The sequence below is a fragment of the Podarcis pityusensis genome, assembly GCF_964106645.2.
Source record: "Podarcis pityusensis genome assembly, chromosome: 17".
NCBI lineage: Eukaryota > Metazoa > Chordata > Lepidosauria > Squamata > Lacertidae > Podarcis > Podarcis pityusensis.
In genome coordinates this window covers 34,455,502-34,481,481 of record NC_138042.1, presented here as the reverse complement: position 1 = coordinate 34,481,481, position 25,980 = coordinate 34,455,502, and the positions used below count along the sequence as shown (strand labels likewise).

At 44.5% G+C, this 25,980-nt stretch overlaps 1 protein-coding gene across 1 annotated transcript in view; it reads left to right on the top strand.

Moving 5' to 3' along the window:
* The window catches only part of WRN (WRN RecQ like helicase), a 60,711-nt gene that overhangs the window by 17,095 nt on the left and 17,636 nt on the right, over nt 1-25,980 (top strand). Inside the window, exons 13-26 of the mRNA XM_080986667.1 lie at nt 1,015-1,082; nt 2,563-2,671; nt 4,144-4,212; nt 4,392-4,474; nt 9,266-9,372; nt 10,807-10,994; nt 11,328-11,502; nt 13,339-13,520; nt 15,174-15,275; nt 15,574-15,666; nt 18,269-18,410; nt 22,565-22,735; nt 22,822-22,916; nt 24,718-24,790. Of these exons, the coding sequence (XP_080842793.1) occupies nt 1,015-1,082; nt 2,563-2,671; nt 4,144-4,212; nt 4,392-4,474; nt 9,266-9,372; nt 10,807-10,994; nt 11,328-11,502; nt 13,339-13,520; nt 15,174-15,275; nt 15,574-15,666; nt 18,269-18,410; nt 22,565-22,735; nt 22,822-22,916; nt 24,718-24,790 (1,657 nt within the window). The remainder of the gene's footprint in view (nt 1-1,014; nt 1,083-2,562; nt 2,672-4,143; nt 4,213-4,391; nt 4,475-9,265; nt 9,373-10,806; nt 10,995-11,327; nt 11,503-13,338; nt 13,521-15,173; nt 15,276-15,573; nt 15,667-18,268; nt 18,411-22,564; nt 22,736-22,821; nt 22,917-24,717; nt 24,791-25,980) is intronic.

Genomic DNA, 25,980 nt, shown 5'->3' with positions numbered 1-25,980 from the left:
CTATACACAACAATAGGAAGGGATCTGTGCTTTGTATTTACCACATAAACATATATCCCTGGGACAGGTCCCTTGCCCCAGCTGTACTGCTGAATAGAGCTCACCATGTGGGTTGCGACCAGCATGCATAGTGCAGTGGTCTTTAAGCTGTGTTGCTTGGAACATATGGTGGGCTCTGCAATGATGAGATCAGTGCTGGTGGAGTGGGCAAGTTATCAGTCCCCCCACAGGGCCAGGGGAGTGTTGTGTTAGGTGTCTTCTAGGGCACACTCATGGTGCAAATGAGATGATAGTGGCTTGGTCAGTGGAACAGGAACCAATGGGCTCATTTGGAGGTGGACATCTGGATTAGCTGCATGCATTGGCAGGCAGGGACAATGAGGAATTGACTTGTTGCAAAGGTGACATGGCTGGCTGGATGTTTTCGTGATAGAAGGCAGAGGAAGGGAGACACCAAGGAGAACAATTCTTGCACCTCTGCTCTATTCTGAATTCCTTAGCTGGAATAGCTCAGTCAATAGAGCATAGAAGACTCAGCTTTCTGTAAAAAGAAACCTGTATGTTGCACATGGGGACGCGGGTGGTGCTGTGGGTTAAACCACAGAGCCTAGGGCTTGCCGATCAGAAGGTCGGCGGTTCGAATCCCCACGATGGGGTGAGCTCCCGTTGCTCGGTCCCTGCTCCTGCCAACCTAGCAGTTCGAAAGCACACCAAAGTGCAAGTAGATAAGTAGGTACCGCTCTGGCAGGAAGGTAAACGGCGTTTCCGTGCGCTGCTCTGGTTTGCCAGAAGCGGCTTATTCATGCTGGCCACATGACCTGGAAGCTGTACGCCGGCTCCCTCGGCCAATAAAGCGAGATGAGCGCCGCAACCCCAGAGTTGGCTATGACTGGACCTAATGGTCAGGGGTCCCCTTTACCTTTATGTTGCACATGAGAGAGTGACTGCTAAGTTGCTGAATAAGACTCAAATGAGAGTTGAACCTTTTGTGTCATGTTTTTCCTTAACTTCAAGGGTCCAGTGGAAAGTGATCTCTTCGGTTTTGCAAGACAGACGAGACAACCTTGTTGTCATGGCAACTGGTGAGCTGCATATATTTTTTCCACAGGATGTCGTATGAGGGGTAAACCCATGAAGATGACTTCCTGAGAGTGTTAGGGTGTAGTGATATGAGCGGTTGTTGCCCCATTGCGGGGATAAAATGCCAAGGATATCTTTGGGTTGGGAGTCTGTAAGCTTTTTGGGTGCCATGGTTTGGAGTCTTAAGAACTGCAACTTTAAGGAAGCTCATGAACTTTGATGTTCTCTCCTACACCTGTTCCTCACTGCTCCATCTTTGAAAGGTCAGGAAGCCTTTGGTATGGCATGGTGGAAGTTCAAAGTACCTGTTTCGGGTCAATTTCCCCTTCTTTCTACAGCCTCCACATTTTCACACACACCCCTTTAGGACAGTATCATACTTCCAGTATTTAGACCAGAGCTTTCCAAACTGTGTGTTGCGACACGTTAGTGTGTCGGCTGCACTGTGTAGGTGTGTCACACGAATGCTGCCTGTGCTCCTCCCAGGGCTGGAAAGGGTTTAGTTTAACCTCCAGTTTGCTAGTAAAACTGAATTACCATATTTTTCGCTCTATAGGACGCACTTTTCCCCCTCCAAAAATTAAGGGGAAATGTGTGTGTGTCCTATGGAGCGAATTCAGGCTCCTTGGCTTCAGCGATATCAACGCGAAGCCTCCGAAGCGCAGAGGGAGCGCTCCCTCCGCGCTCCAGAGGCTTCGCGTTGCTTTCGCTGAAGCCTGGAGAGCGAGAGAGGTCGGTGCGCACCGACCCCTCTTGCTCTCCAGGCTTCAGGGATAGCCGCCTGAAGCCTCCGGAGTGCAGCGGGAACTCCGAAGGCTTCAGGTTCCTTTTGCTGAAATGGAAGGGGCTCCATTTCTCCCACTTCGCTGAAGGGCGCTGAGCAGAGAAGGGGAGGATTTCCCCCCCTTGTTCTCCCCCTCTAAATCAAGGTGCGTCCTATGGTCGGGTGCGTCCTATAGAGCGAAAAATACGGTACTGTGTTGCGAAATGATGCATGTTTAAAAAGTGTGTCACCAACATGAAAAGTTTGGAAAGCTCTGATTTAGACAATACTAAGTTATTAGCTAACTAGGCAACATAGTGCCAGAATTGGTGTTAATATGCTCAGACCACTTTGTTCCTATTGGCATTCTTGCTGCCACATTGTGCACCAGCTGTGTAGCCGCATGTACATCTTATTCTATTATTCTGATCTAGAGATCGCTGGAACAAAGGGGACTGAAGCTGGTTCATTAAATTCCGTGCCAGTTTTAGCCTTGCTGTGATTTTCTCTGCATCTGTAAAATTTTAATTTGAAGTGTTGTAGAAGGTCCTTATTAGTACTGACATAGACATGAGGATAAACCCACTAATATCGTTATATACATCTGTGTCTCTATAAAGACTGATAACAAACTAGGGAGGTTGAGGAAAGGAAATGTTGTTTTCCAATGAGATTCCCTTATCATTCAAGATGTGTTCATTCAATATATATTATTTCAGGATACGGGAAAAGTTTGTGCTTTCAGTTTCCACCAGTTTATACAAGAGGAATTGGAATAGTAATCTCTCCCCTTATTTCTTTGATGGAAGACCAAGTACTACAACTTGAGTAAGTCTAGGCCTGCCGTGAATAAGTGGTCTTGTCTTCATTTTATATATTGTGATTCTGTGTCTATATGATGAAAGCAGCCTTGTGATGAAAGCAGCCCTAAAAGGTGGCCTAAAACATATTTTAAACCAATAAATCGGAAGACCTGTTGTCTTTTCCCAGCCGCATCAAACTTTGAGGATATGTTTGTCTCTGGTTTTTTTAACTGTAATCCACAAAATGTCCAAACCTATCAAAAAAGTGTAGCGCAAAACAAATGTAGCACCTTTTCTCTCTTAGAGGTGCTTTTCTTTTCTTCATTGCAAAAGAGATGTCCCTGGGTCTTTTTTTTTTTTTTTAAGGTTCTTTAATAAAAAGAAATGAACTAGAAGATTTCGTATTTCTGTGGTGGAGAATTTCATTTTCTAAGACATATGATGTCACAACCATGCAGAGACTCATCCCAGAGACGCATACCCTTAATGTAGTGTTGAACTGGAAATGTGCATGAGGAAATGTCCCAGCTTATCTCCCACCCCACTGCACCAAAATCCCTTTTCGGATGCGACGTTGGAAGTTCAATTGTTCCTCTACCTATACAGTGGTACCTCGGGTTACAGACACTTCAGGTTACAGACTCCGCTAACCCACAAATAGTACCTCGGGTTAAGAACTTTACCTCAGGATGAGAACAGAAATTGTGTGGCAGCAGCAGGAGGCCCCATTAGCTAAAGTGGTACCTCAGGTTAAGAACAGTTTCAGGTTAAGAACGGATGTGGTGTTTGCCCTCCTGGGTTAGGTGACATCATGCTGGGTCATAAGGAAAGGGTTAAATGAGTGTGAAGTGATTGGCAAGTGGGAACCCAAGGGGAGGAGTTAGAGTTGGAGTTGTTGAGGAGTCAGTCGGGTGTTAGAGAAGAGAGAGGGAGGATAAGTCTGGGTTGGGATAGTTTGATGTGAGAGAGTGAGAGAATCTGTTAAGAGGAGTCAGATAGACAGTTGGGATAATCAGAAGTTATTAGGAAGGTATAGGCTGGTAAAGTAACTAAGATTAAGAAACTGACAAGAAAAATTATCTGAAACCATAAACTTGTTAATGCTTATAAAATAAACTTGTTTATTTGCTTTGATGTTAACAACTGTTTGGACTCCGTGTTTACCTGAAGAGAAACGGGATGGTGGCAGTGGGGAAGCAATCACAGTGGTGGCACAGGGATCAATAGACCGTCAAATGTCCAGGGACCCTTTGTGATCACCACAACGGACTTCCAGAACAAATTAAGTACTTAACCCGAGGCACCACTGTAATACTACTCTAGAAGGCAAAGTGATAGATGGGAAGTGAAAACGTAAAATGTATCTTATTTTTTATGGCGAATTAGTGAAAGCCCTGCTTAGAGAACAGCCACTGTGCAGTCAGACAGATTTTTACTGTTTCTAGCCAATGGGTATTACAATCTAAATCATAAAAAAACTGTGGTGTTTTCTTGTAGGATGTCAGGAATTCAAGCTTGTCTACTTGGATCAGCACAGTCAAAGAATGTCAGAGGGGAAATCAAAGCGTAAGCCTTGCCTTGTCTCCTTTTTTTGGGGTGGTCAGGCAAATAATGTGCCTCTTTTTAGGCAGAGTCCTAAAGTTGCTTTTAAAGAACTTTATAAAGTACAGTAAACATGAAAGAGCAATTTCAAACATAAAAAAGCTGAACTTGAGCTCACTGCTGTTTTCCCCTCTTTTTGCTAGGGGCCACTATAGAGTTGTCTACATTACCCCAGAGTTCTGTTCGGGGAACTTGCCATGGCTTGAGGAACTTGACAGAACAATTGGTAAGTGGGAATAGTTGATAGTGTTAAAAAAATTCAGAAGAGATTGCTGCTTTTGGAATTGCTAGGAGTTTTATCTACAGTGGTACCTCAGGTTACATACACTTCAGGTTACATACGCTTCAGGTTACAGACTCCGCTAACCCAGAAATTGTACCTCGGGTTAAGAACTTTGCCTCAGGATGAGAACAGAAATCATGCGGCAGCAGCGGGAGGCCCCATTAGCTAAAGTGGTCTTCAGGTTAAGAACAGTTTGAGGTTAAGAACGGACCTCCGGAACAAATTAAGTATGTAACCATAGGTACCACTGTATTGGAGTCTAGTTTCTTATAACACACCTATGAGTTTTCACAGAAATAACAACAAAAAACACGTGATATCAAAAGAATGCTTTTTAGAATGCCCATGGGCTCTGTAGACTGAGTCAGTTTTTCTGAAAAGGTGAATTATTTTCATTTCATTTCATTACATTACATTACATTACATTACCCTGCCCATCTGGCTGAGTTTAAAAACTTCCCTAAACAGGGCTGCCTTCAGATGTCTTCTAAAAGTCAGATAGTTGTTTATCTTCCTGGTTCCCTGTAACCTCACTTCTCGCAGTGAGGGAACTGCCAGAAGGCCCTTGGAGGAGGACCTCAGTGTCTGAGCTGAATGATGGGGATGGAGATCCTCCTTCAGGTATACTGGGCTGAGGCCATTTAGGGCTTTAAAGGTCAGCACCAGCACTTCGAATTGTGCTTGAAAACATACTGGGAGCCAATGTAGGTCTTTCAGGACCAGTGTTATATGGTCTTGGCCATATAACTCAAATGTCCAAATATGGCTGGTGACATCCGAAGAGGTCTTCCAGCCTCCAGAGATTGTCATTCTAGTCCTTACCAAGAGGAAGTTAATTGGGCCCATATGGAGCAGCTTCTTGCCTAGTTGTAAGGATAAGTAGGTTATATATGAAGATTTAGCAACTGGTTGTTTTGTGATTTTCGAGAGGTGGTCAAATACTGGGCCCCAAAATCTTTCAATGTAAGGACATGGCCACCACATCTGGTGGATAAAGCCTCTAGCACTACAGCCTCTCCAGCTCAATGGCATAGTCATGTTCTTGTAGCTCAGCTGAACTGATGTCAAGTTCCACCCATGAATGATTTTCGAAGCAGTTGCACAAACCTAAGATTGAGATGGTTTTAAATGGGGGCTGCCTCAGAATCATAGTGCACTAATCCCCCTATAAGGGATGCGGGTGGAGCTGTGGGTTAAACCACAGAGCCTAGGACTTGCCGATCAGAAGGTCAGCGGTTCGAATCCCTGCAACGGGGTGAGCTCCCGTTGCTCGGTCCCTGCTCCTGCCAACCTAGCAGTTTGAAAGCACGTCAAAGTGCAAGTAGATAAATAGGTACCGCTCCGGCGGGAAGGTAAACGGCGTTTCCGTGCGCTGCTCTGGTTCGCTAGAAGCGGCTTAGTCATGCTGGCCACATGACCTGGAAGCTGTATGCCGGCTCCCTCGGCCAATAAAGCGAGATGAGCGCCGCAACCTCAGAGTCGGCTACGACTGGACCTAATGGTCAGGGGTCCCTTTACCTTTAATCCCCCTATATTCCCCTCCCAGACCTGTTTCAATCCTACCAAATTCCCATAGCACGTCATAGAGCAGTAAATTAATTCCCTGTGGCTGAACCAATGGAAGCGTTAGGTTTCAAAGGCTGTTAAAGACCCATCCACACTTTCCCTTTCCGCAATTGCCCTTGCAAAACTATGTAACTGAGCCAAAGATCCCTCTCAGCAGGGAAGGAGGTGATCAGGTTTTCACATGATAGTGGTTTCCCATTTTGAAACAAGCCTCTTAGTCTTTTAATGCTCACCCACTTCCAACTTTAGAAATGAGCATATCTTTTCAGACACATGCAGTCTTGACGATTTAGAACTGTATAAAGGAATGGTAACAGATGTTTGCACCAGCATCTCCCAACCCTAAAGGTTGATAAAGGATTTTCCAGGGAGAGCGTACCAAACAGGAGTGCCTGCCGTCGAGGAAATTGCTGGCTATTCTTCAGTGTATCATTTCAGCGTTACTAGCAATTAAGGCACTGATGTTTCCAGCAAACCTCACAGTATGACCTGAGACTGGGAATTCCCAGCCTCTCTACCTTTGATTTACTGTGTGTTACTCGCTGCCACCCATCAAAAAAACAAAGATCATGGCCACTGGTCCCATCACCTCCTGGCAAATAGAAGGGGAAGAAATGGAGGCAGTGAGAGATTTTGCTTTCTTGGGCTCCATGATCACTGCAGATGGTGACAGCAGCCACGAAATTAAAAGATGCCTGCTTCTTGGGAGAAAAGCAATGACAAACCTAGACAGCATCTTAAATAGCAGAGACATCACCTTGCCGACAAAGGTCTGTATAGTTAAAGCTATGGTTTTCCCAGTAGTGATGTATGGAATTGAGAGCTGGACTGTAAAGAAGGCTGATCACCGAAGAATTGATGCTTTTGAATTATGGTGCTGGAGGAGACTCTTGAGAGTCCCATGGACTGCAAGAAGATCAAACCTATCCATTCTTAAGGAAATCAGCCCTGAGTGCTCACTGGAAGGACAGATCCTGAAGCTGAGACTCCAATACTTTGGCCACCTCATGAAAAGAGAAGACTCCCTGGAAAAGACCCTGATGTTGGGAAAGATGGAGGGCACAAGGAGAAGGGGACGACAGAGGATGAGATGGTTGGATAGTGTTCTTGAAGCTACCAGCATGAGTTTGACTAAACTGCGGGAGGCAGTGGAAGACAGGAGTGCCTGGCGTGCTCTGGTCCATGGGGTCATGAAGAGTCGGACACGACTAAACGACTCAACAACAACAACACCCGCTGCCACCCGCCCCCACCTCCAGCCGTACTTTCTTATTCCAGTGACAGAAATCTACCAAATATTTCTGCCATTGCCACGGAGAAGAGGAAGGATTGTCTATAGGCAAAGTCTGGAATAGAAAAAAAGATCTTTGGGAGAACCATTACTATGAAAGCTTTAATCCCTTTCTTCAAGTCCTAAAAGGAGGGTCAATTTTTCTTCTTCTCATTTGGGCTAAGTTGTTGATTGTAAGTACTCCAAAATACCTTGGGAAGAGAGCAAGGCCTTAGCTGATAAGGATATTTGGTCTTTCCAGCTAGTGTTGAGACTTGGTTAATTGCAGCTTTGCGTAGTTAACTTCAAGGCCAACTACTGTATGGAATCTGCGATGCCCCTGCTGGCATTCCTGCCTCAGGGTCAGATAAAAAGAGTAAGCTCTTATCAGAGAAATGACTTATGGCATGTTCTTGGTTGTCCACCTGGGCTCCCCCAATGTTTACATTGGCTCTGATCCAGTCAGCCAAGGTTTCTGTTAATTGAAGTCCCTCTTGTCTGTGCTCTGTACTTCTTCGCTTCTGAGAATTGCCAGAAACTTAGTATGGGAAAGGATGTAGGAGTGCGAGGATAAGATAACTTTTTGTAGACCTTGACTTATGGGAGCATTGGGAAGGTTCAGTGGAGAGCACATTTTTCTTTTTCCCTTTCTCTTCTGCAAAATACCAACATAAGTTTGCAATTAGGTTGTAGAGTTTTATTTCTGCCAAGTGACAGCTGCTTCTTTTTTTAAACTTTAGTAAAGAGGTGGCTAAACTGTTGGGAGTAGTTGGAGTTCAATGACATCTGGAGGTCCACAGGTTAATTTGAGGTTCCAATCAGCATTAAAGCTTACTAGAATAATTTCTGGCATGAATGTTAACTGGGTCGTCTGATCAGGGCTCAAGTTTGCTCATTAGCAACCCAGTTGCGCTACTGTAGACAAACCGAAATCTAGGCAGGAGTTTAAAGGCAGACACAGAGGTTTTATTATACTAATTCAACCAGATCCATGCCTTTCTGAACATCAGCTGGGCTACAAGTGCAGCTTTCTTCTGAGTAGACATCGGATCTGGAAGCCTCCTTGCAGCAGGGCAAGCACTTCTCTACTGGTTTATTGTCTTTCACTGGGTCCACCATTGTCTTAGCTGTACAGTGGTACCTCAGGTTACAAACACCTCGGGTTACAGACTCCACTAACCTGGAAGTAGTGCCTTGGGTTAAGAACTTTGCCCCAGGATAGAACAGAAACCAAGTGCCGGCAGTGCGGCAGCAGCGGGAGGCCCCATTAGCTAAAGTGGTGCTTCAGGTTAAGAATGGTTTCAGGTTAAGAACGGACCTCCGGAACAAATTAAGTACTTAACCCGAGGTACCACCGTAGAGGTCCAGGAAAGAATCTGATCCACAGTGCATGTAGAGGTTTGCGCCAGATGAAGTGTCTGTAAGACTGGATTACAGTGGTACCTCGGGTTACATACGCTTCAGGTTACAGACTCCGCTAACCCAGAAATATTACCTCAGGTTAAGAACTTTGCTTCAGGATGAGAACAGAAATCGTGCTCCGGCGGCGCAGCGGCAGCAGGAGGCCCCATTAGCTAGAGTGGTCTTCAGGTTAAGAACAGCTTCAGGTTAAGAACGGACCTCCGGAACGAATTAAGTACTTAACCCGAGGTACCACTGTAGTTGGGCTGCTTTAATGGGTTCTTTAGGTGTGTCAGGGCTGACTGCAGCATCCTAGGCCTCTTCCTCAGATGAGGTACACCCAGAGGTCACTCTGCCTTCTGACACCTGCTAATTCAAAGTAGACCACTTGCATAAGTGGTTAAATTTGCAAAACGTATATACCAATTGGCTCTGAAATCTATACTGTCGTAAGTGCTCTGTAACCACATAATCGAGCCTGTCTTAACTCATCTTAGGCATCACCCTGATAGCTGTTGATGAAGCTCACTGTATTTCTGAATGGGGACATGACTTCAGGAATTCTTTCAGGTCTTTGGGGTTGTTGAAGAAACATCTTCCTAAGGTACAGTATAGTCATTGCAAGAAATTTTTGTGATTTAATTTTTGTAAACATAGATCAACTTTAACAAAACAAATGTTTGATCTCTGTGCGCTGTGTATAGTTGTTGATCATTCCTTGTGTTTTCGTTTTGGATGGGCAACTTGCTACATCAGGCATAGGCAACCTCGGCCCTCCAGATGTTTTGGGACTACAATTCCCATCATCCCTGACCACTGGTCCTGTTAGCTAGGGATCATGGGAGTTGTAGGCCAAAAACATCTGGAGGGCCGAGGTTGCCTATGCCTGCGCTACATACTCTTCCCTCTGTGATTACACATTAACGTGTATACTAGCATAGGCTCAATTCAGAATCATGCCAACCATAAATTATGCTGAAGATGGTTTGAACTTCCAGGTATATTAGCTTTGGTTATCTGCTCTTGTTTTCCAACTACTCGGCACTCCCAGAGGCTGAAGCACTATAAAAATGGAAGAGCAGTAATTGCCACAATCCCCTTTTGCCAATCTGTACATCATGCTGTACTGTAATAAAGGTAAAGGGACCCCTGACCATTAGGTCCAGTTGTGGCCGACTCTGGGGTTGCGGCGCTCATCTCGCTTTATTGGCCGAGGGAGCCGGCGTACAGCTTCCGGGTCATGTGGCCAGCATGACTAAGCCGCTTCTGGCAAACCAGAGCAGCGCACGGAAACTCTGTTTACCTTCCTGCCGGAGCGGTACCTATTTATCTACTTGCACTCTGACGTGCTTTTGAACTGCTAGGTTAGCAGGAGCAGGGACCAAGCAGCGGGAGCTCACCCCGTTGCGGGGATTCGAACCGCCGACCTTCTGATCGACAAGCCCTAGGCTCTGTGGTTTAACCCACCGTGGTTTCAAACCTTGGCTCCTGATTCTGGTGTGCTGGCTGCCTGCAAACCATGGTTTGCCAAAACAGACAACAGACTAAATCATAATTAACCCTGGGCTATAAGAAAAAATTAATGGTCTGTGGAAAGAGGAGTATATGATCCTGTAGCTCACTCCCAGTCTGGAGAGCATTACATGCACATGGACTCTTAAAAGTTGCCTCGCAACCTTTCGGGGGGAGGAAGGGAAGTGGTGGGAGGAAGGCCAGAATATGGATCATGATAACCTGTGTGGATGTTCACTGTAACTGCAAATGTTGACATTGAAGGAGAAGGTGATGATGGATATTTCCTAGATTCCTCCTAGAATTCTTCTGGGAAACTTAATCTGACCCTACTGAAAACAATGTGCTTTATTCATGCATATATTTACACTTGCCACACCAATTAGAGTAAGTCAAATCAAAGAGTGTCAGCTTATTCTTTATTCCTTAAATTTTGGATTATGGTATAAAAAGAGTTTAATGCTTTGATTTCTTTTTATCCACCATCTTTACATATTCCAGATTTCTGCTTCTTTTTTCTTTTCAGGTTCCCATTGTTGCATTAACTGCAACAGCAAGCCCTTCTGTCAGAGAGGACATCATAAACTGTCTGAACCTTAAGACTCCCCAGGTCACATGTACCAGCTTTGACCGGCCTAATTTATACTTAGAAGTAGTACGGAAAACTGGAAATATCATCGTGGACATACAGCAGTTCCTTGTTAAAAAAGACAAGTTAGTGTGTTTTGTCCCTCCTTCGCCCGCAAATTTTGTGTTCCAAGGTTACCGCTGGAAAGAAACATTTATAAATATTTATTTAAATTTATTTATTTTTTAAATAAAGGCTCTTCTACTCCAATAACACTTTCAACTTCTGAAATGTGTTGATAGTCCACAACAGTAGATCAGTATTTTTTTCCAAGTTTATTATTATATTAAGAGAGCCAGTATTCAAGGAAAAAATCTACAAGAAAGATTTGTCACAAGGCTAACGTATTTTCTTTGTTTGTTCCTTGGATATCCTAATGATCTATGTCACACGCAGATGCTTTTTCTTTAAATTCTTAGATTTAGTTATGAGTTTGAAGGCCCCGCTATTGTTTACTGCCCATCAAGGAAGACAACTGAACAGGTAGCTGCAGAGCTGAAAAAATTAAACATTGTTTGTGGAACATATCATGCTGGCATGGGAGTCGCAGCAAGGCGAGACATCCACCACAAATTCATGAGAGATGAAATTCAGGTATGAAGGAAATGCTGTTTGCTTGTCATAAGGTGTGGTTGTATTTTGTGGGATATACAGGGGGCAATATACAGGAGGAAGCATCATAGTCGCTAAATATGTCCCAAAGTCCCACCTCCCACTTTCCTTCCAAGCTCAGCAGCCACAATCTAGCATAAGTTAGCTCTGACTGTGTCCCAGTGACACCAATAAAATTTAAACTGGTTGCGACTAAGGTTGTGATTCTGTGCACACTTAACCTGGGAGTAAATCCCATTGAATTCAACAACAACAACAACAATCTTTATTACGGTCCAGGGACTCAACAAATCGTTACAAAGCAAGACACAATTCATACAGCCTACCTCCAGGTTAAACAAGCATTTTGTTCAGAATATAGGGATCATTGGTTCTTGCAACCACCGATAAAAACTTTGCTACTGCTAATGTTCTAGCATTTGTCCGGTCTTCCAATAGGAACCTGACATAGTGAGCCTCTGATTTTCCCGGGAAAGGTACCAGCAAGGGTAGCATCAGTTCAGCCCTGGCTTGCTCATATTTTGCACAGTGCAACAAAATATGTTTTATGGAGTCGATGTCTTGAGCACACGAGCAAAGTCTGTCCTGGTAGGGAACTCCTCTCAACCTGCCATCCAACACTGCAGAAGGAAAGACGTTTAGTCTGGCTTTGGTGAAAAGCCTTCAGTAGTTTGGTACTGTCAGGTTTTTAATGTAAGATGTTAAAGACATGCCCATATTGTACTCCTACTGCCAGCGGACTACAGACTGCGTGTGATCGAGATCGCAAGTCACTGTGTGCATTATCCCATAATCTTTGCTTTAACATCTTTTGGGCGCCTTCATAACCCAGGTAATACAGTTGGGGGGGTGACAGACCAATAGAGGTGGCTTTTTTAGCCATGGTTTTCTGCCATTTGCTGACAAATTCCTCATTGGTCAGGTGTTGGTACAAATCCTTCCCTAGATCAAACACTGAGCCATTGAATTCAGCAATACCTCTGACCAGTGGCGGAGGAACGCTTTCCGGCACCTGGGGCGGGACACCCTGCCCGGGGACGCACACGCGACATCCGTACGGAGGCCGCCCTGGGTGCCACTCGGGGGGGGGGGGGGGTTGACAAGATGGCCCCTGCCTCAGTATGGGTGCCACTCACGCGAGGCGGCCATATGGGCTGCCGCTCGTGCGCGGTGGCCTGTATGGTCGCTGTGTGAGCGGCGCCCATGCTGACTGCGTGCACCCTCGACTGCTCTACAGCTGGGGGAAGGCAGGGGCCATCTAGTCACCCCCCCCCAGAGTGGCACCCGGGGCAGACCGCCCCCCACTTCGTAAGCTCCTGCCTCTTACTATATGTTCATAGGATTTGGCTGCATGGCTTGTTCTGTTGATTTAAACTAGACTTTTAGGTAGTACCTTTTACTGGGCTGTGCCCAATATAGCTCCATTTTGGCTTCATTGCCTTTAATGAGTGCTTTGCAACTGGAGACAGAGCCATAGTACAGTGGTACCTCGGGTTAAGTACTTAATTCGTTCTGGAGGTCCGTACTTAACCTGAAACTGTTCTTAACCTCAAGCACCACTTTAGCTAATGGGGCCTCCTGCTGCTGCTGCTGCCGCACCACCGGAGCACGATTTCTGTTCTCATCCTGAAGCAAAGTTCTTAACCTGAAGCACTATTTCTGGGTTAGCGGAGTCTGTAACCTGAAGCGTATGTAACCCGAGGTACCACTGTATACTTTATGTAGCTGGACATATTAAACTGTTGTAAGCACATTGAATTTTTTCCATGCATCAATATTAAAGTGGAGTTAAAAACTGATATGGTGGTTATTTTTCAGTGTATAGTAGCGACTGTAGCTTTTGGAATGGGCATCAATAAAGCAGACATCCGGACAATTATTCATTATGGAGCGCCAAAAGAAATGGAATCGTATTATCAGGAAATTGGAAGGGCTGGTCGTGATGGGCTTCCTGCCTCTTGCTATGTATTATGGACTCCAGCTGACATGAGTTTCAACAGGTAACCAAATACTACTGGCCTACCATGCTTTCCTCTCTCCTCATGTGCTTACAAGGAGGAGTTTGGAAGCTTTTGCTTCTGATTTCAGAGAACCACATTTTAACTCGGCAGCCCAGTCTTAAACCGTTATTAATGTTTACCCATGGTTTGTCTTAACAAGCCAGTTTCATAACCCAGTGTTTGAATGTAACCTTTTTCAAACAAACCATAGTTAAGATCAATCACAGTTTGTTGGGTTTGGGCAACACAAAAAGCTACTGTTGATCCAAACAATCTTATATTGTAAATCTTTTTGGGATGCCTCTGAGAGTGTGAAACGATATATAAATATAACAACAACAAAAAAGGATCCCTGACAGTTAAGTCCAGTCACAGGTGACTGGGGCTGTGGTGCTCATCTTGCTTTACAGGCCGAGGGAGCCGGCGTTTGTCCGCAGACAGCTTCCGGTTCATGTGGCCAGCATGACTAAGCCGCTTCTGGCGAAACCAGAGCAGCGCACAGAAACGCCGTTTACCTTCCCGCCGGAGCAGTACCTATTTATCTACTTGCACTTTTTTGGCGTGCTTTCAAACTGCTAGGTTGGCAGGAGCTGGGACCAAGCAACGGGAGCTCACCCCGTTGCGGGGATTCGAACCTCCAACCTTCCAATCAGGAAGCCCAAGAGGCTCTGTGGTATAGACTAACTAACTAACTTTCAAGCAAAAGCTTCTGAACTCCTTCTGATGGACACAGAAGGCCCAAGGCTCACTGCATCTTGTTCTTGTTACTCTAAACTCTGTTTTAGTGTGATGTCTGAACATGACCATTGAGGTAGTCGGTGGAATTCAGTGTAGCATTAAGTGGGATATGCACATGAGGAATGAGGTCCGCTGATCCCCCCCCCATTCATCCCTCACGTGCCCCTTAAACCTGTTCTGGGATTCACCCCCCCAACCCCCAGAGCATATTTAGGGAGTGTGTGGGAGGAGGAGAGAGAGGGGGGAGTCCTGTTGGGCAAGTGGGCCTAGTTCCACACACACAACACATAGTTGAATCCCACCCAGTGTATGTGAAACACTTTATATGCTTGAGATGTGTTATAAAATTGTGACATCATTGTTTTTAATGTTACTTTGCCCAGTCAGACTGCAGTTTCTGTCTATGGTGTCAGTCTGTTTTATATATACAGTGGTACCTCAGGTTAAGTACTTAATTCATTCTCGAGGTCCATACTTAACCTGAAACTGTTCTTAACCTGAAGCACAACTTTAGCTAATGGGGCCTCCTGCTGCTGCCGCGCCTCCGGAGCCCGATTTCTGTTCTCATCCTGAAGCAAAGTTCTTAACCTGAAGCACTTTCTGGGTTAGCAGAGTCTGTAACCTGAAGCGTCTGTAACCTGAAGCGTATGTAACCTGAGGTACCACTGTATCTGCATATAACTAGAGAAATTGTGACAACATGGCAATATATGGACGATGACAATATGAAATTTCAGTGTGCATTTCCTTGCTCTTCATTTCTTGCTCCGTTTATAGCTATGACCGATTGATATTGCATGAAAAGCATGTGTGTAGGATGTTTGTGCAAATTTTATATTTTCTTGGAAGGTGACAGGGAGATAATGAACGTTTCATCTCTAATTTTCTCCTTCTCTCCCCCACTTTCTTTTTAAGACACCTACTCAGTGAGATACGTAATGAAAAATTTCGCTTGTACAAACTGAAGATGATGGCAAAGATTGAGAAATACCTCAGCTTGAATAGCTGCAGAAGAAAGTACGTGTTATACTTTATATTTTAGCAAGTAACAATCAGGAGCTGTCAACACAGCTCAATGAAAATCTTTCAAAGTTTTGAAAAGTGCCGCTTGCATTCTGGTACATTTTTGTATTTGCACCTTGAAGCTTATACTTTGAAAAAAATATAGATGCCCATCTCGGGATGATTCAAGCAAGATAAATTAGCTCCCAGGTGAACTAATTAATGATGGTGATTTCTGCTCATTGTTTTCTTCAATGAATTTAACATGTAAATTCTTGTTCTTTTATTTAATTCCCAATGTTCTCTTGGGTAGAATCATTTTGTCACATTTCGAAGACAAACAACTCCGAAAGGCCTCATCGGGTATCATGGGAACAGAAAAATGTTGCGATAATTGCAGATCCAGGTAAATGTTCCTCCCAAAAGATTAAAGGTTTGGAACTGTCTTCCCACAGCTTATATGACAAGCAGCAATAAGTCTCTAATGGCTCTCTGTTAATGAAGTTTTCTTCAAATGTTGTTACTTTTAGGGTAAACGGTATAAGATGCCATCCTGCAATTCCCAATCAAAAGCTGACTCGCAGGATTATGGCTTTAGTTTCAAATTTAAAATCCATCCTTAAAAAGCCAAGAAATAAAAATGAAATGTTATTCTTTGAATTTATGTTGGAGAACGACTGTGGGCACTGAGCTCAAGTTGTGAAGTCAAATATTAAATCTTATCCTAAATTCCTTGACCTAACCAGGGCCTCTTCCATAGTTCATGGTTGACCAGCCTGCACTGGCAAAGGCCACATCTGGACATAAGTCATGTGGGCCTGCAGGCCTGGTAATATGACACAAAGACAGGCTTATACTGCTGCTTATCCGTCCCCCCCACACCCTGGCCTTCTGCAGCATGGCCTTAGACTAGAGGCACAACTGCAGCCAGGGATCTGAAGAGAAGGAGCTGTGTACTGTACTCTTGTGCACACCCAAGCATCACAAGCTCATACTTTGGACTTGATTTATGGCTGATGTACAATAAAGGTTGGGACACGGGTGATGCTGTGGGTTAAACCACAGAGCCTAGGACTAGCCGATCAGAAGGTCGGCAGTTTGAATCCCCACGACGGGGTGAGCTCCCGTTGCTCGGTCCCTGCTCCTGCCAACCTAGCAGTTCGAAAGCACATCAAAGTGCAAGTAGATAAATAGGTACCGCTCCAGCGGGAAGGTAAACGGCGTTTCCGTGTGCTGCTCTGGTTCACCAAAAGCGGCTTAGTCATGATGGCCACATGACCCAGAAGCTGAATGCCGGCTCCCTCGGCCAATAAAGCGAGATGATCGCCGCAACCCCAGAGTTGGCCACCACCTGACCTAACTGCCAGGGGTCCCTTTACCTTTACAATAAAAGGTTGGCCTCCCCTGCCTTGCTTCATGCCTGCATTTTAATTGCTGTTCTTTCCCCACCCTCCCCCGCCATCCGTATTTACAGTGGAACCTCGGGTTGCGAATGTGATCCATGCCGGAGGCACATTCGCAACCCGCAGTGTTCACAACCTGTTGTGCCGCGTCTGCCATGCTTCTGCACATGCACAAAGTGCGATTTAGTGGTTCTGTGCGAGCGCCGAAACCTGGAAGTAACCCGTTCCAGTACTTCCGGGTTCGGTGCGATCCGTAACTCGAAAACGTGCAACCTGCAGCGTTCGCAACCCGAGCTATGACTGTATAAATAAAATTGTATAACGGTGGAGAAGCTACACAGAGAGCTGAACCTCTTTGTTTTGCTTTATTTGCTCGGTCATGTAGCTTGAACGGTAGGAATATTATAGTTTAAGACACAATGCAAATGCTCTAAGGATTTGCATCATGGCAACAGATTGTCCGACTGTATTCTTGCATGCCCCGTTTTGGCAAGTACTTTCCCCGTCCCTAGAAATCTATGGACTTTACGCCCACCCACCCCTGTACTACAGCAGAATCTGAAGCTTGCCTGTATAGTCTAAGGCGAGTTGTGGAGAAGGGATGGAAGTTCCTTTTGGAGCAAGGATGACAACGCCTCTGCTCACATCTCCATTGCTGTAGTGATTCCTCTTTTCAAACCCTGTTGGTTCACACCTGAGCCACAGACCTGCGCACTCGTGGCATGCAGGATGTGATGCTGATCATTCCTATGAGGCGATTGGCATTATGATGAGTGGGGGCTTACATTCCAGGGACACAGCTTTATGTACAGAGGTGCTGCATCCATTTTGTTGCGTGCCAGTTAGCAGAGACATGGGAGATTGGGGGAAGCGAGGGCAAACCAGCAGTCAGGGATGATGGGAGTTGTAGTCCAGCAACAGCTGGGCACCCAAGTTTGAGAAACACTGCCTAGAGCAGGCTTCCTCAAACTTGGCCCTCCAGATGTTTTGAGACTACAGTTCCCATCATCCCTGACCACTGGTTCTGTTAACTAGGGATGATGGGAGTTGTAGTCCCAAAACATCTGGCGGGCCGAGTTTGAGGAAGCCTGGCCTAGATCAAGAAGAAGAAGTGGTGTTTGGACTTGATATCCCGCCTTTCACTCCCCTTATGGAGTCTCAAAGTGGCTAACAATCTCCTTTCCCTTCCTCCCCGACAACAAACACTCTGTGAGGTGAGTGGGGCTGAGAGACTTCAGAGAAGTGTGACTAGCCCAAGGTCACCCAGCAGCTGCATGTGGAGGAGCAGGGAAGCGAACCCAGTTCACCAGATTACGAGTCTACCGCTCTTAACTACACCACACTGGCAACGGTGGTTAACTGGTGACTGGCTCGATATTGCTGGACTACAGTTCCCATCATGCCTCACCATTGGCTGTCCTGGCTGTACTGATGGGAGTTGCAGACCAGTAACATCTGGAGGGCCACAGGTCCCCCACCAGAACTTGCTCTCTGTGTGTTCGCTCATGGCACACACACACACACACACACATACACACACTTTTTGTCCTCTGTTGTTGTTTTATACATATCACACAAACCTTATTTTTGTTCCTGTGCTTTTAGGAACATTCAACGTACTCCTGTGGTCAATACAGAAGACAGTTTGCAGGATTTTGGCCGGCAAGCATACCAGTTGATGTCTGCAGTATGTGCTTTAAACGAGAGGTTTGGCATGGGTGTCCCAGTCCTGTTTCTCAGAGGATCTGTAAGTGTTACAGCTTATGGGGTGGCTTGTTAACAGCTCTTTAATCCTCTTGGCTGTCTGTATGTATAGGAGGGAAGGAGGGAGAGGTGTTTTTCCTGTGCCTTCTGGTTCTCATTGAAGACCGTCCCAAACTTGAAGAAAAGGAAGCTCTGTCCTTTTGTACAGAAACTGAAAGGCAATGAATTTGTTTTTAAGAGACAGTGTGTAGACTTCTAATTGTTTGCTTATTACATCCAGATATTGCTTCAAACCTTTTGTTTTTAAGGAGTACCTAATTAGAAACAAATCTGTTAGAAACACATTCCTTGATACAAATGTGTAGGAAGAAAGGTCTGAATCTTAACTGGCTGATGTGCAGCACTTTGGGAGGAAAGACTTACCGTATTTTTCCATGTATAAGGGTTTTGTCCAAAATTTGGGGGCGTCTTAAACACGGATAGATCTTCCTCCATTTTTTAAAATCAGAGTCCCCCAAAATAGGGGGCGTCTTATACATGGGGACGTCTTATAGACGGAAAAATTCAGTTTTTCCCCTTAAATAACAATGTCCAAAATTTGGGGGCGTCTTAAACACGGATAGATCTTCCTCCATTTTTTAAAATCAGAGTCCCCCAAAATAGGGGGCGTCTTATACATGGGGACGTCTTATAGACGGAAAAATTCAGTAATTTCTCACTTTAAAGGTGATGCATTTGTGAAGCGCTCAACAATCCCTTATGTGTGCTTTGCTGGGGACCGTGTGTCATGTAGGGGAGCTGCTTTTGTGCAGTGGTTAGAGCATGAGCTGCGGGCCAAGAATTCCCTGGTTCAAATCTCAGCTGTAGGTGCCTAATAGCAAGCCACCCTTTCTGCCTCAGTTTGCCCACCTGTGACTTCAATATAATAAGGGCCAGTTTATTTAGCAGCAGAATGAAGTGGTAAAGCTTTTCCTGGACTGAACTAGTTCAGGATGTTAAATCCCTTCTGCGGGGGGGAGGGGGGATACACCCTGCAGGCAAAAAACCCCAAACCAATAATAACATGTCAATATAGGCAGGTTTGGTATGTTTTAGGGGAAATATTACCATAGGAGGGATAATGTAGTTACTCTAGGTCCCAGGAGCTGTTTGAAAAAGTCTGTTAAACTGTTATTCAGCTCTTCTCAACACTTTTAAGAGTCTGCTCGTTTGACTTACCAATCTATCAGGGTTTCGAAACACTGAAATGGATGAGAAAGTGAAACTATTAGTTGCCTAAACTATATGGCAGGGATGTCAAACTCCCAAGAGACTGCGATCTACTCCCAGAATAAAAAATTGGTAGTGGTCTACCCATTTGGGGGGGAGTTCAGAGTTGTTAAGCTTTTTTTTAGGGGGGTACGCCTAAGCTGTTTTAGGGGGGGCCAGGTCATAAATCACTTAGCAACAAATCAAACGAGCAGCGATAACTCCATCTTCTGTTTTACCTATCCTGCGTGAATGAAGGACAGAGCGGGGGGGCTACAGTTATTTTTCCACCGTGGACAAAAATGAGCCCGTGACCAACCGCTATCACCCGGGGGTCGACCTGTCAATCATGGTCGACCAGTTGGACATCCCTGCTGTATGGGGTCCATTCTATCCCCACAGTTTTTCAAAATAGGATTGGGAAAACATTAGCATTTTGCCTGTATTATAAATTCTGTTTTTACTTGGTTACACCAGTTGAAGAGCACTGGAGTGGATTTTAACTGTGTGTTTTTTCCAAAAATCATTTCATTGCTGAGAGTGGGGGTTTGGACACCAGTTACAAATGACTGCAAGGGTGCCTTGGATCCTAGGTACATTTTATGTGGCCGGGGTGGGAGGAGTTGTGCTTCCAGTTGGCTTTATCTTTACACGAGAGTTAAGAGCATAAGAAGAGTCTACTGGATCAGGCCAGTGGACCATATAGTCCAGCATCTTGTTCTTCCAGTGGCCAACGAGATGCCTTTGGGAAACTTGGAAGCAGAACCCATGCACAGCAACATTCTCGCCCCTTGCAGTTTCCAGTGCTTAACTGTCTCTCCTTCTGCCACCTACTCAATCTGGAAAACCAGACTTTCCCTCTGTAGGCTGCTATTTTAGTTTTCTGTGGACTGCAGAAAGTTCAGCAGCAAACCAGAAAATGCCTTAGGAGGGGGCCCTCAAAAGATTATATGCAGTTAACATTTGTACACTGAGTTTAGAATGCATCAGAAAATTTCCCATCACTTGCACTAAGGGGCTTCTTTTATTGACTTCTTGCGACAGGTGTCTGTGTTCTCTAATTGTTCTTGCTTATTTTCAGAGCTTGTTGTGAAAGCTGAATGTTAATTCTAATCAAGTTTTGTTCTGGTTGTAAAGCTTAATTCAGCAGCTTTTTGGGTTTAAAAGTGTTTACGGTTGGAAATACCTTTTACCAATCGCGCCTTATGAATATGCATTGTTTACCTTATACAACATTCACCCATAGTTTATGAAGAGTTGTGTTATCCTCAGTTTTGTTCAGCCTGGTAGACTCTTTTGGTAACAATATGCACAGGTGTGCTCCTAGACAGGTTTCAGGTGGGTCACAAGAGAGATCAGATTTCACCTGTTGTTTGAAATTTGAGTCAGTCTTCCGTGGTGAACAAGTCCTCCTGGGAATCTTCAAATTAAGAAGTTGCCTTGAATGAAATCTTATACTACCCTTGTTAAAACAAAGAAAAGTACGGAACTTTAAAATATAGCGGCTGATGTTATTTTGATGCTTGTTAGACTTCAGCAGTATTTTTTTCTTGCATTTTAATCTCAAGATTGATTGTTTATTTAAGGGATGTGTGGTTGACCCTTCCAGGGTCTCACAAAAAAGTTAGTTTAAAATATGGTAAAGATTAAAATATGAAATAAGGTCATGGGGATCAGCTTAATAGAACAAAACAGCAACTAAATACCAGATAAAAGTGCACTAGACTCCTAAACAAACACGACAGACTTGAGCTGGCACTTAAAAAGAATCCCTATTCCTATCTCCTAACCAAGGCTGAAAATAAGAGTCTCAGACCCTGTGCTAAACAGCATTGAGCACCAATGTCAGTGCAACAACACTGTATTCCTATAATTAGGTTTGCAGTGTGGGTGAGATTTCATGCTCCAAAAGTGAGGAGGTGTGGGGAAGCATGTCTAATCTCATGCCGGTTTTGCATTTGTAGCAGCCTCCCAAACACCATGAGATAATCTCCAGCGAAAGTGCTTTACTGAAAAGTGTGTCTTGGGTTTTTCAGAAGAAGCCTATATACTTGTATTTGTTGAACATTCATCCTGATTCATTTGCACAACGGGAGGCTATGCAGCATCCGCTGCTTATTGATCATTGATTCTGATATGTTTACAGGGAGGTTATACAACAAGGTGTTAAGCAATGGTTATCCTGCTCTTTCCAGTGCATTTTCTTATTCCTTTACTTTCCTTACTGCAAAAAGTTCGTTTTTCAAAAGTTACTCTGTTCAACAAGAACATTAAATCCACTTAAATTGCACAATCTGAATTTGTTGGCATGCGATTGAACCCTACCCACAAGATAGCAACAGTCTGGAAGTGGACATAGTAATCCTATAGTGAATCACCTGTTTTTCAATAAAAAAAATGATATGTGTGGATGGAAATAAGCTTGCAGTCACATACAGTCTGATGAGGTGTTACTATGTGTTTTTCCCACCCCAATACAATCCCAGTAGAATGGTTTCCTCCTGCACAATGCAGCCATGCTGAAAAGAGCTGTCTTTACATAAGCAGAGCTGGGCAATATATCAATATATTGTCGTAACCCGTTTGGAGTCCATATCGTGATGTTGGTTTCATAATTTTTGACCTGGCAATATATTGCAAATCAAAGTGTGTGCACGCACACATTATGCAAAAATCACAATGCAGGGAAAACCGTGAAGCAAGCCAACGCTCTATCCTTATTTCAGACATTGCAATATATTGGTATATTGCTATGTTTATCTGGTGACATAGCTCAGTGTTGAAAACCAGATACCGCCCAGCCATTTATGTGAGCATCTTCTACTTGAGAACGATGTGAATGTACTTCTGAAGTCATGGTCCTCTGCAGGAACAGGAAGTCCAGGGAACATCTGAAACGGTTCTTCAGATTTTAGTTATATTTCTGGCTTCTTCCTTTTTTAATTTCAGTATTCTGAACGCCTCCCAGAACAATACCGAAGTCATCCTCTCTTCGGAAGTGGGAAGGACTGGCCAGAGAACTGGTGGAAGTCATTAGGCCGGCAACTGATCTTAGAGGGCTTTCTTATAGAGGTTTCTGGCCAACGCAAATTTACAACCAAGTGCAAGCTGACGCAGACAGTAAGTTTGCAACTAAAGAAGGTGCTCTATTAATTGGTTGTTTTGGCAGCACCATATTGAGCCATAATTTGTTTCTTCTGTCTCAGGGTAAAGACTGGCTCTGTAAAGCAAGAAAGGAATCAGGACAGAAGCTTCTGCTTCAGCCTAATGAGGAACTGCGCTTAATGAAGTCTCCTTTAAGGTAACCATGGCCTGTCTAAGTACTGAAGTTAACAATGCTTATTTGTGTAAGTGCTTCCAGGCTGCCAAACATTAGGTCTGGATCATTTTGAAAGCTCACCTGTTGAAATGGAACATTGTTTTCTTTTGTGTGTTTTTTTTTCATTAAAAAAATGGAAGCTTTTTCATAATACAATAAAAAAACTAATCTAAATGAAAATAGAAAGAAAGAAAGAAAGAAAGAAAGAAAGAAAGAAAGAAAGAAAATACAAAGTTCTCTCTCAAAGGTAGATCCTAACCCTTGTCTCACACAGAAAGGGATGGACCCTCCCAGCTTTCACCTGGGAGCTTCAAAATGGAACTCTATTATAATAAATAAAAATATTTTATTTTAGTTTTTTATTTTATTTAAATTGGAATATTATGATTGGATATCTTAATTGGGTGTTTTTATTGGAAAATTAATAAAAATGATTTTAAAAAACAAAAACAAAATGGAACTCTATTGTTGGTAAAGGAAAAGGGACCCCTGACCATTAGGTCCAGTCGTGGCCGACTCTGGAGTTGCGGCGCTCATCTCGCTTTATTGGCTGAGGGAGCCGGTGTACAGCTTCCGGGTCATGTGGCCAGCATGACTAAGCTGCTTCTGGAGAACCAGAGCAGCACACGGAAACACCTTTTACCTTCCCGCTGGAGTGGTACCTATTTATCTACTTGCACTTTGATGTGCTTTCGAACTGCTAGGTTGGCAGGAGCTGGGACCGAGCAACGGGAGCTCACCCCGTTATGGGGATTCGAACCGCCAACCTTCTGATTGGCAAGTCCTAGGCTCTGTGGTTTAACCCACAGCACCACCCGCGTCCCTCTATTGTTGGTACTGGTGTAGAAAAAGGACAGATGCTTGTGCGGCCTTGTGCAGTCTCATGGCCCTAAACTAGCGGGTGCCAGCATAACTCTCATGGGCACACACATATCCGCAGAGGCCTTTATTGGCAGCCCCCCCCCCCAAAAAAAGTTGAGCTTGAATGGAGTTTTCTTTTGCATCAGGGTAGTAGGTTATGTTGTGTGTGGTACCCACGACGGTTTCTCCGGTTTTCAAATGTGACCACGATTTAAGGTTGCCATCTCCCACTTTAAACCTTTCTGTGCTGATTGTTCAAATTGAGTCCTCTGTTTGACAAAATAAGGGCATGTGTCATTGTTTGTTTTGTTCAGGTTTGTATGGCAGGGGAAAGGTATTGCAATTGTCTTCTAGAATGTAAGGATTAACCTTACTATTAGACCAAAGTGGTGAAGAAAAAAATATGGCAGGTTGTGGCAGACAGGGAAAAGTGGTTAGGTTTCACAGGGTGTGGTGATATATTACAGGAGTGCCTCAGTTTTCAGAGAGTTGAACTCCACTGCCTTAGAGATTGGCCTGAAAGTAAATAGAAGCTGCACTTTGAAATCATTAACATTTGTGACTTTGCATTCTGCAAAAGTACCGTATGTTTCGCTCTATAAGATGCACCAGACCACAAGACGCACCTAGTTTTTGGAGGAGGAAAACAAGAAAAAAAATATTCTGAATCTCAGAAGCCAGAACAGCAAGAGGGATCGCTGCGCAGTGAAAGCAGCAATCCCTCTTGCTGTTCTGGCTTCAGCGATAGCTGTGCAGCCTGCATTCGGTCCATAAGACACACACACACATTTCCCCTTACTTTTTAGGAGGGAAAAAGTGAGTCTTATAGAGCAAAAAATACGGTAAGACTTGGCTGTGCATCTTGCTGTTGGAATGGTTTTTGCTATCAGTAAGGCTGAGATAATTTCCCTTCTCTTTCCAGCTATCAGCCGACCTCTTCGAACACCAGTAATTTCTCCTATAGAACGTCACCTCAGTTGACAACAGAAAAGCAGGTCTGTATGGTAAAAACCAGCACTTTTGCATCGCTTCTTGCCTTCTAGTCAAAGACAGTGATCTGGTCAGGCTATCTGTCAGGCATGGCCAAACTGTTGCCTTCCAGTTGTTAATGCAATGCAACTCCCATCATTCCTGATGATTGACTATCTTGGCTGTGGCTAATGAGAGCTGGAGTCCCAACAACATTTGGAGAACTAGAGGTTCAGCACACCTGCTATATATGATAGGGTGGCAGGATCAAGCCTAGCTGCCCAGTTCCTGGGCACATATTTCCTTGCTCTGGAGTTGCTGTACACGTGATGATTGCACAGCGATGGATGCAAGCTTGGCTAAAAGTGAGCTTGCATACCACTGTTAATTTTTCCTACTGATATGGAGCCCCATGAAAAGTTGGGCATATTCTATGGTGACTTCTCAAGTTAGTGCAGCAGCTCTACGAAGCATGGTTCTCTGGCAGACAAAACACAGCTTTGTTGTTGTTGTTGAGTCGTTTAGTCGTGTCCGACTCTTCGTGACCCCCTGGACCAGAGCACGCCAGGCCCTCCTGTCTTCCACTGCCTCCCGCAGTTTGGTCAAACTCATGCTGGTAGCTTCGAGAACACTGTCCAACCATCTCGTCTTCTGTCGTCCCCTTCTCCTTGTGCCCTCCATCTTTCCCAACATCAGGGTCTTTTCCAGGGAGTCTTCTCTTCTCATGAGGTGGCCAAAGTCTTGGAGCCTCAGCTTCAGGATCTGTCCTTCCAGTGAGCACTCAGGGCTGATTTCTTTAAGAATGGATAGGTTTGATTTTCTTGCAGTCCATGGGACTCTCAAGAGTCTCCTCCAGCACCATAATTCAAAAGCATCAATTCTTCGGCGATCATCCTTCTTTATGGTCCAGCTCTCACTTCCAAAACACATTCCATTCTCACTTCCAAAACACAGCTTAGGTAACTATATGGTTTCGCTTAGCATGTTGTCTGAATCTGGGTGTGTGGTTTAACTCTTTCAGATAAGCCATGAGCGGCCACCAAGGTTTGTCCTTTGATTTTTCAGCTTGTGGTTTGTGTTAGAGAGAAATGGGTTCGAAGGACATGCTAAGCTGCGGTCGCCTGTCTGAATGTTTGCACCAAATCATGGTTTCCCTTAGCATTATGCACAAATGAGATCTGTGTCTGCATTCCTTCTCTCATGAAAGGTGTTTCAA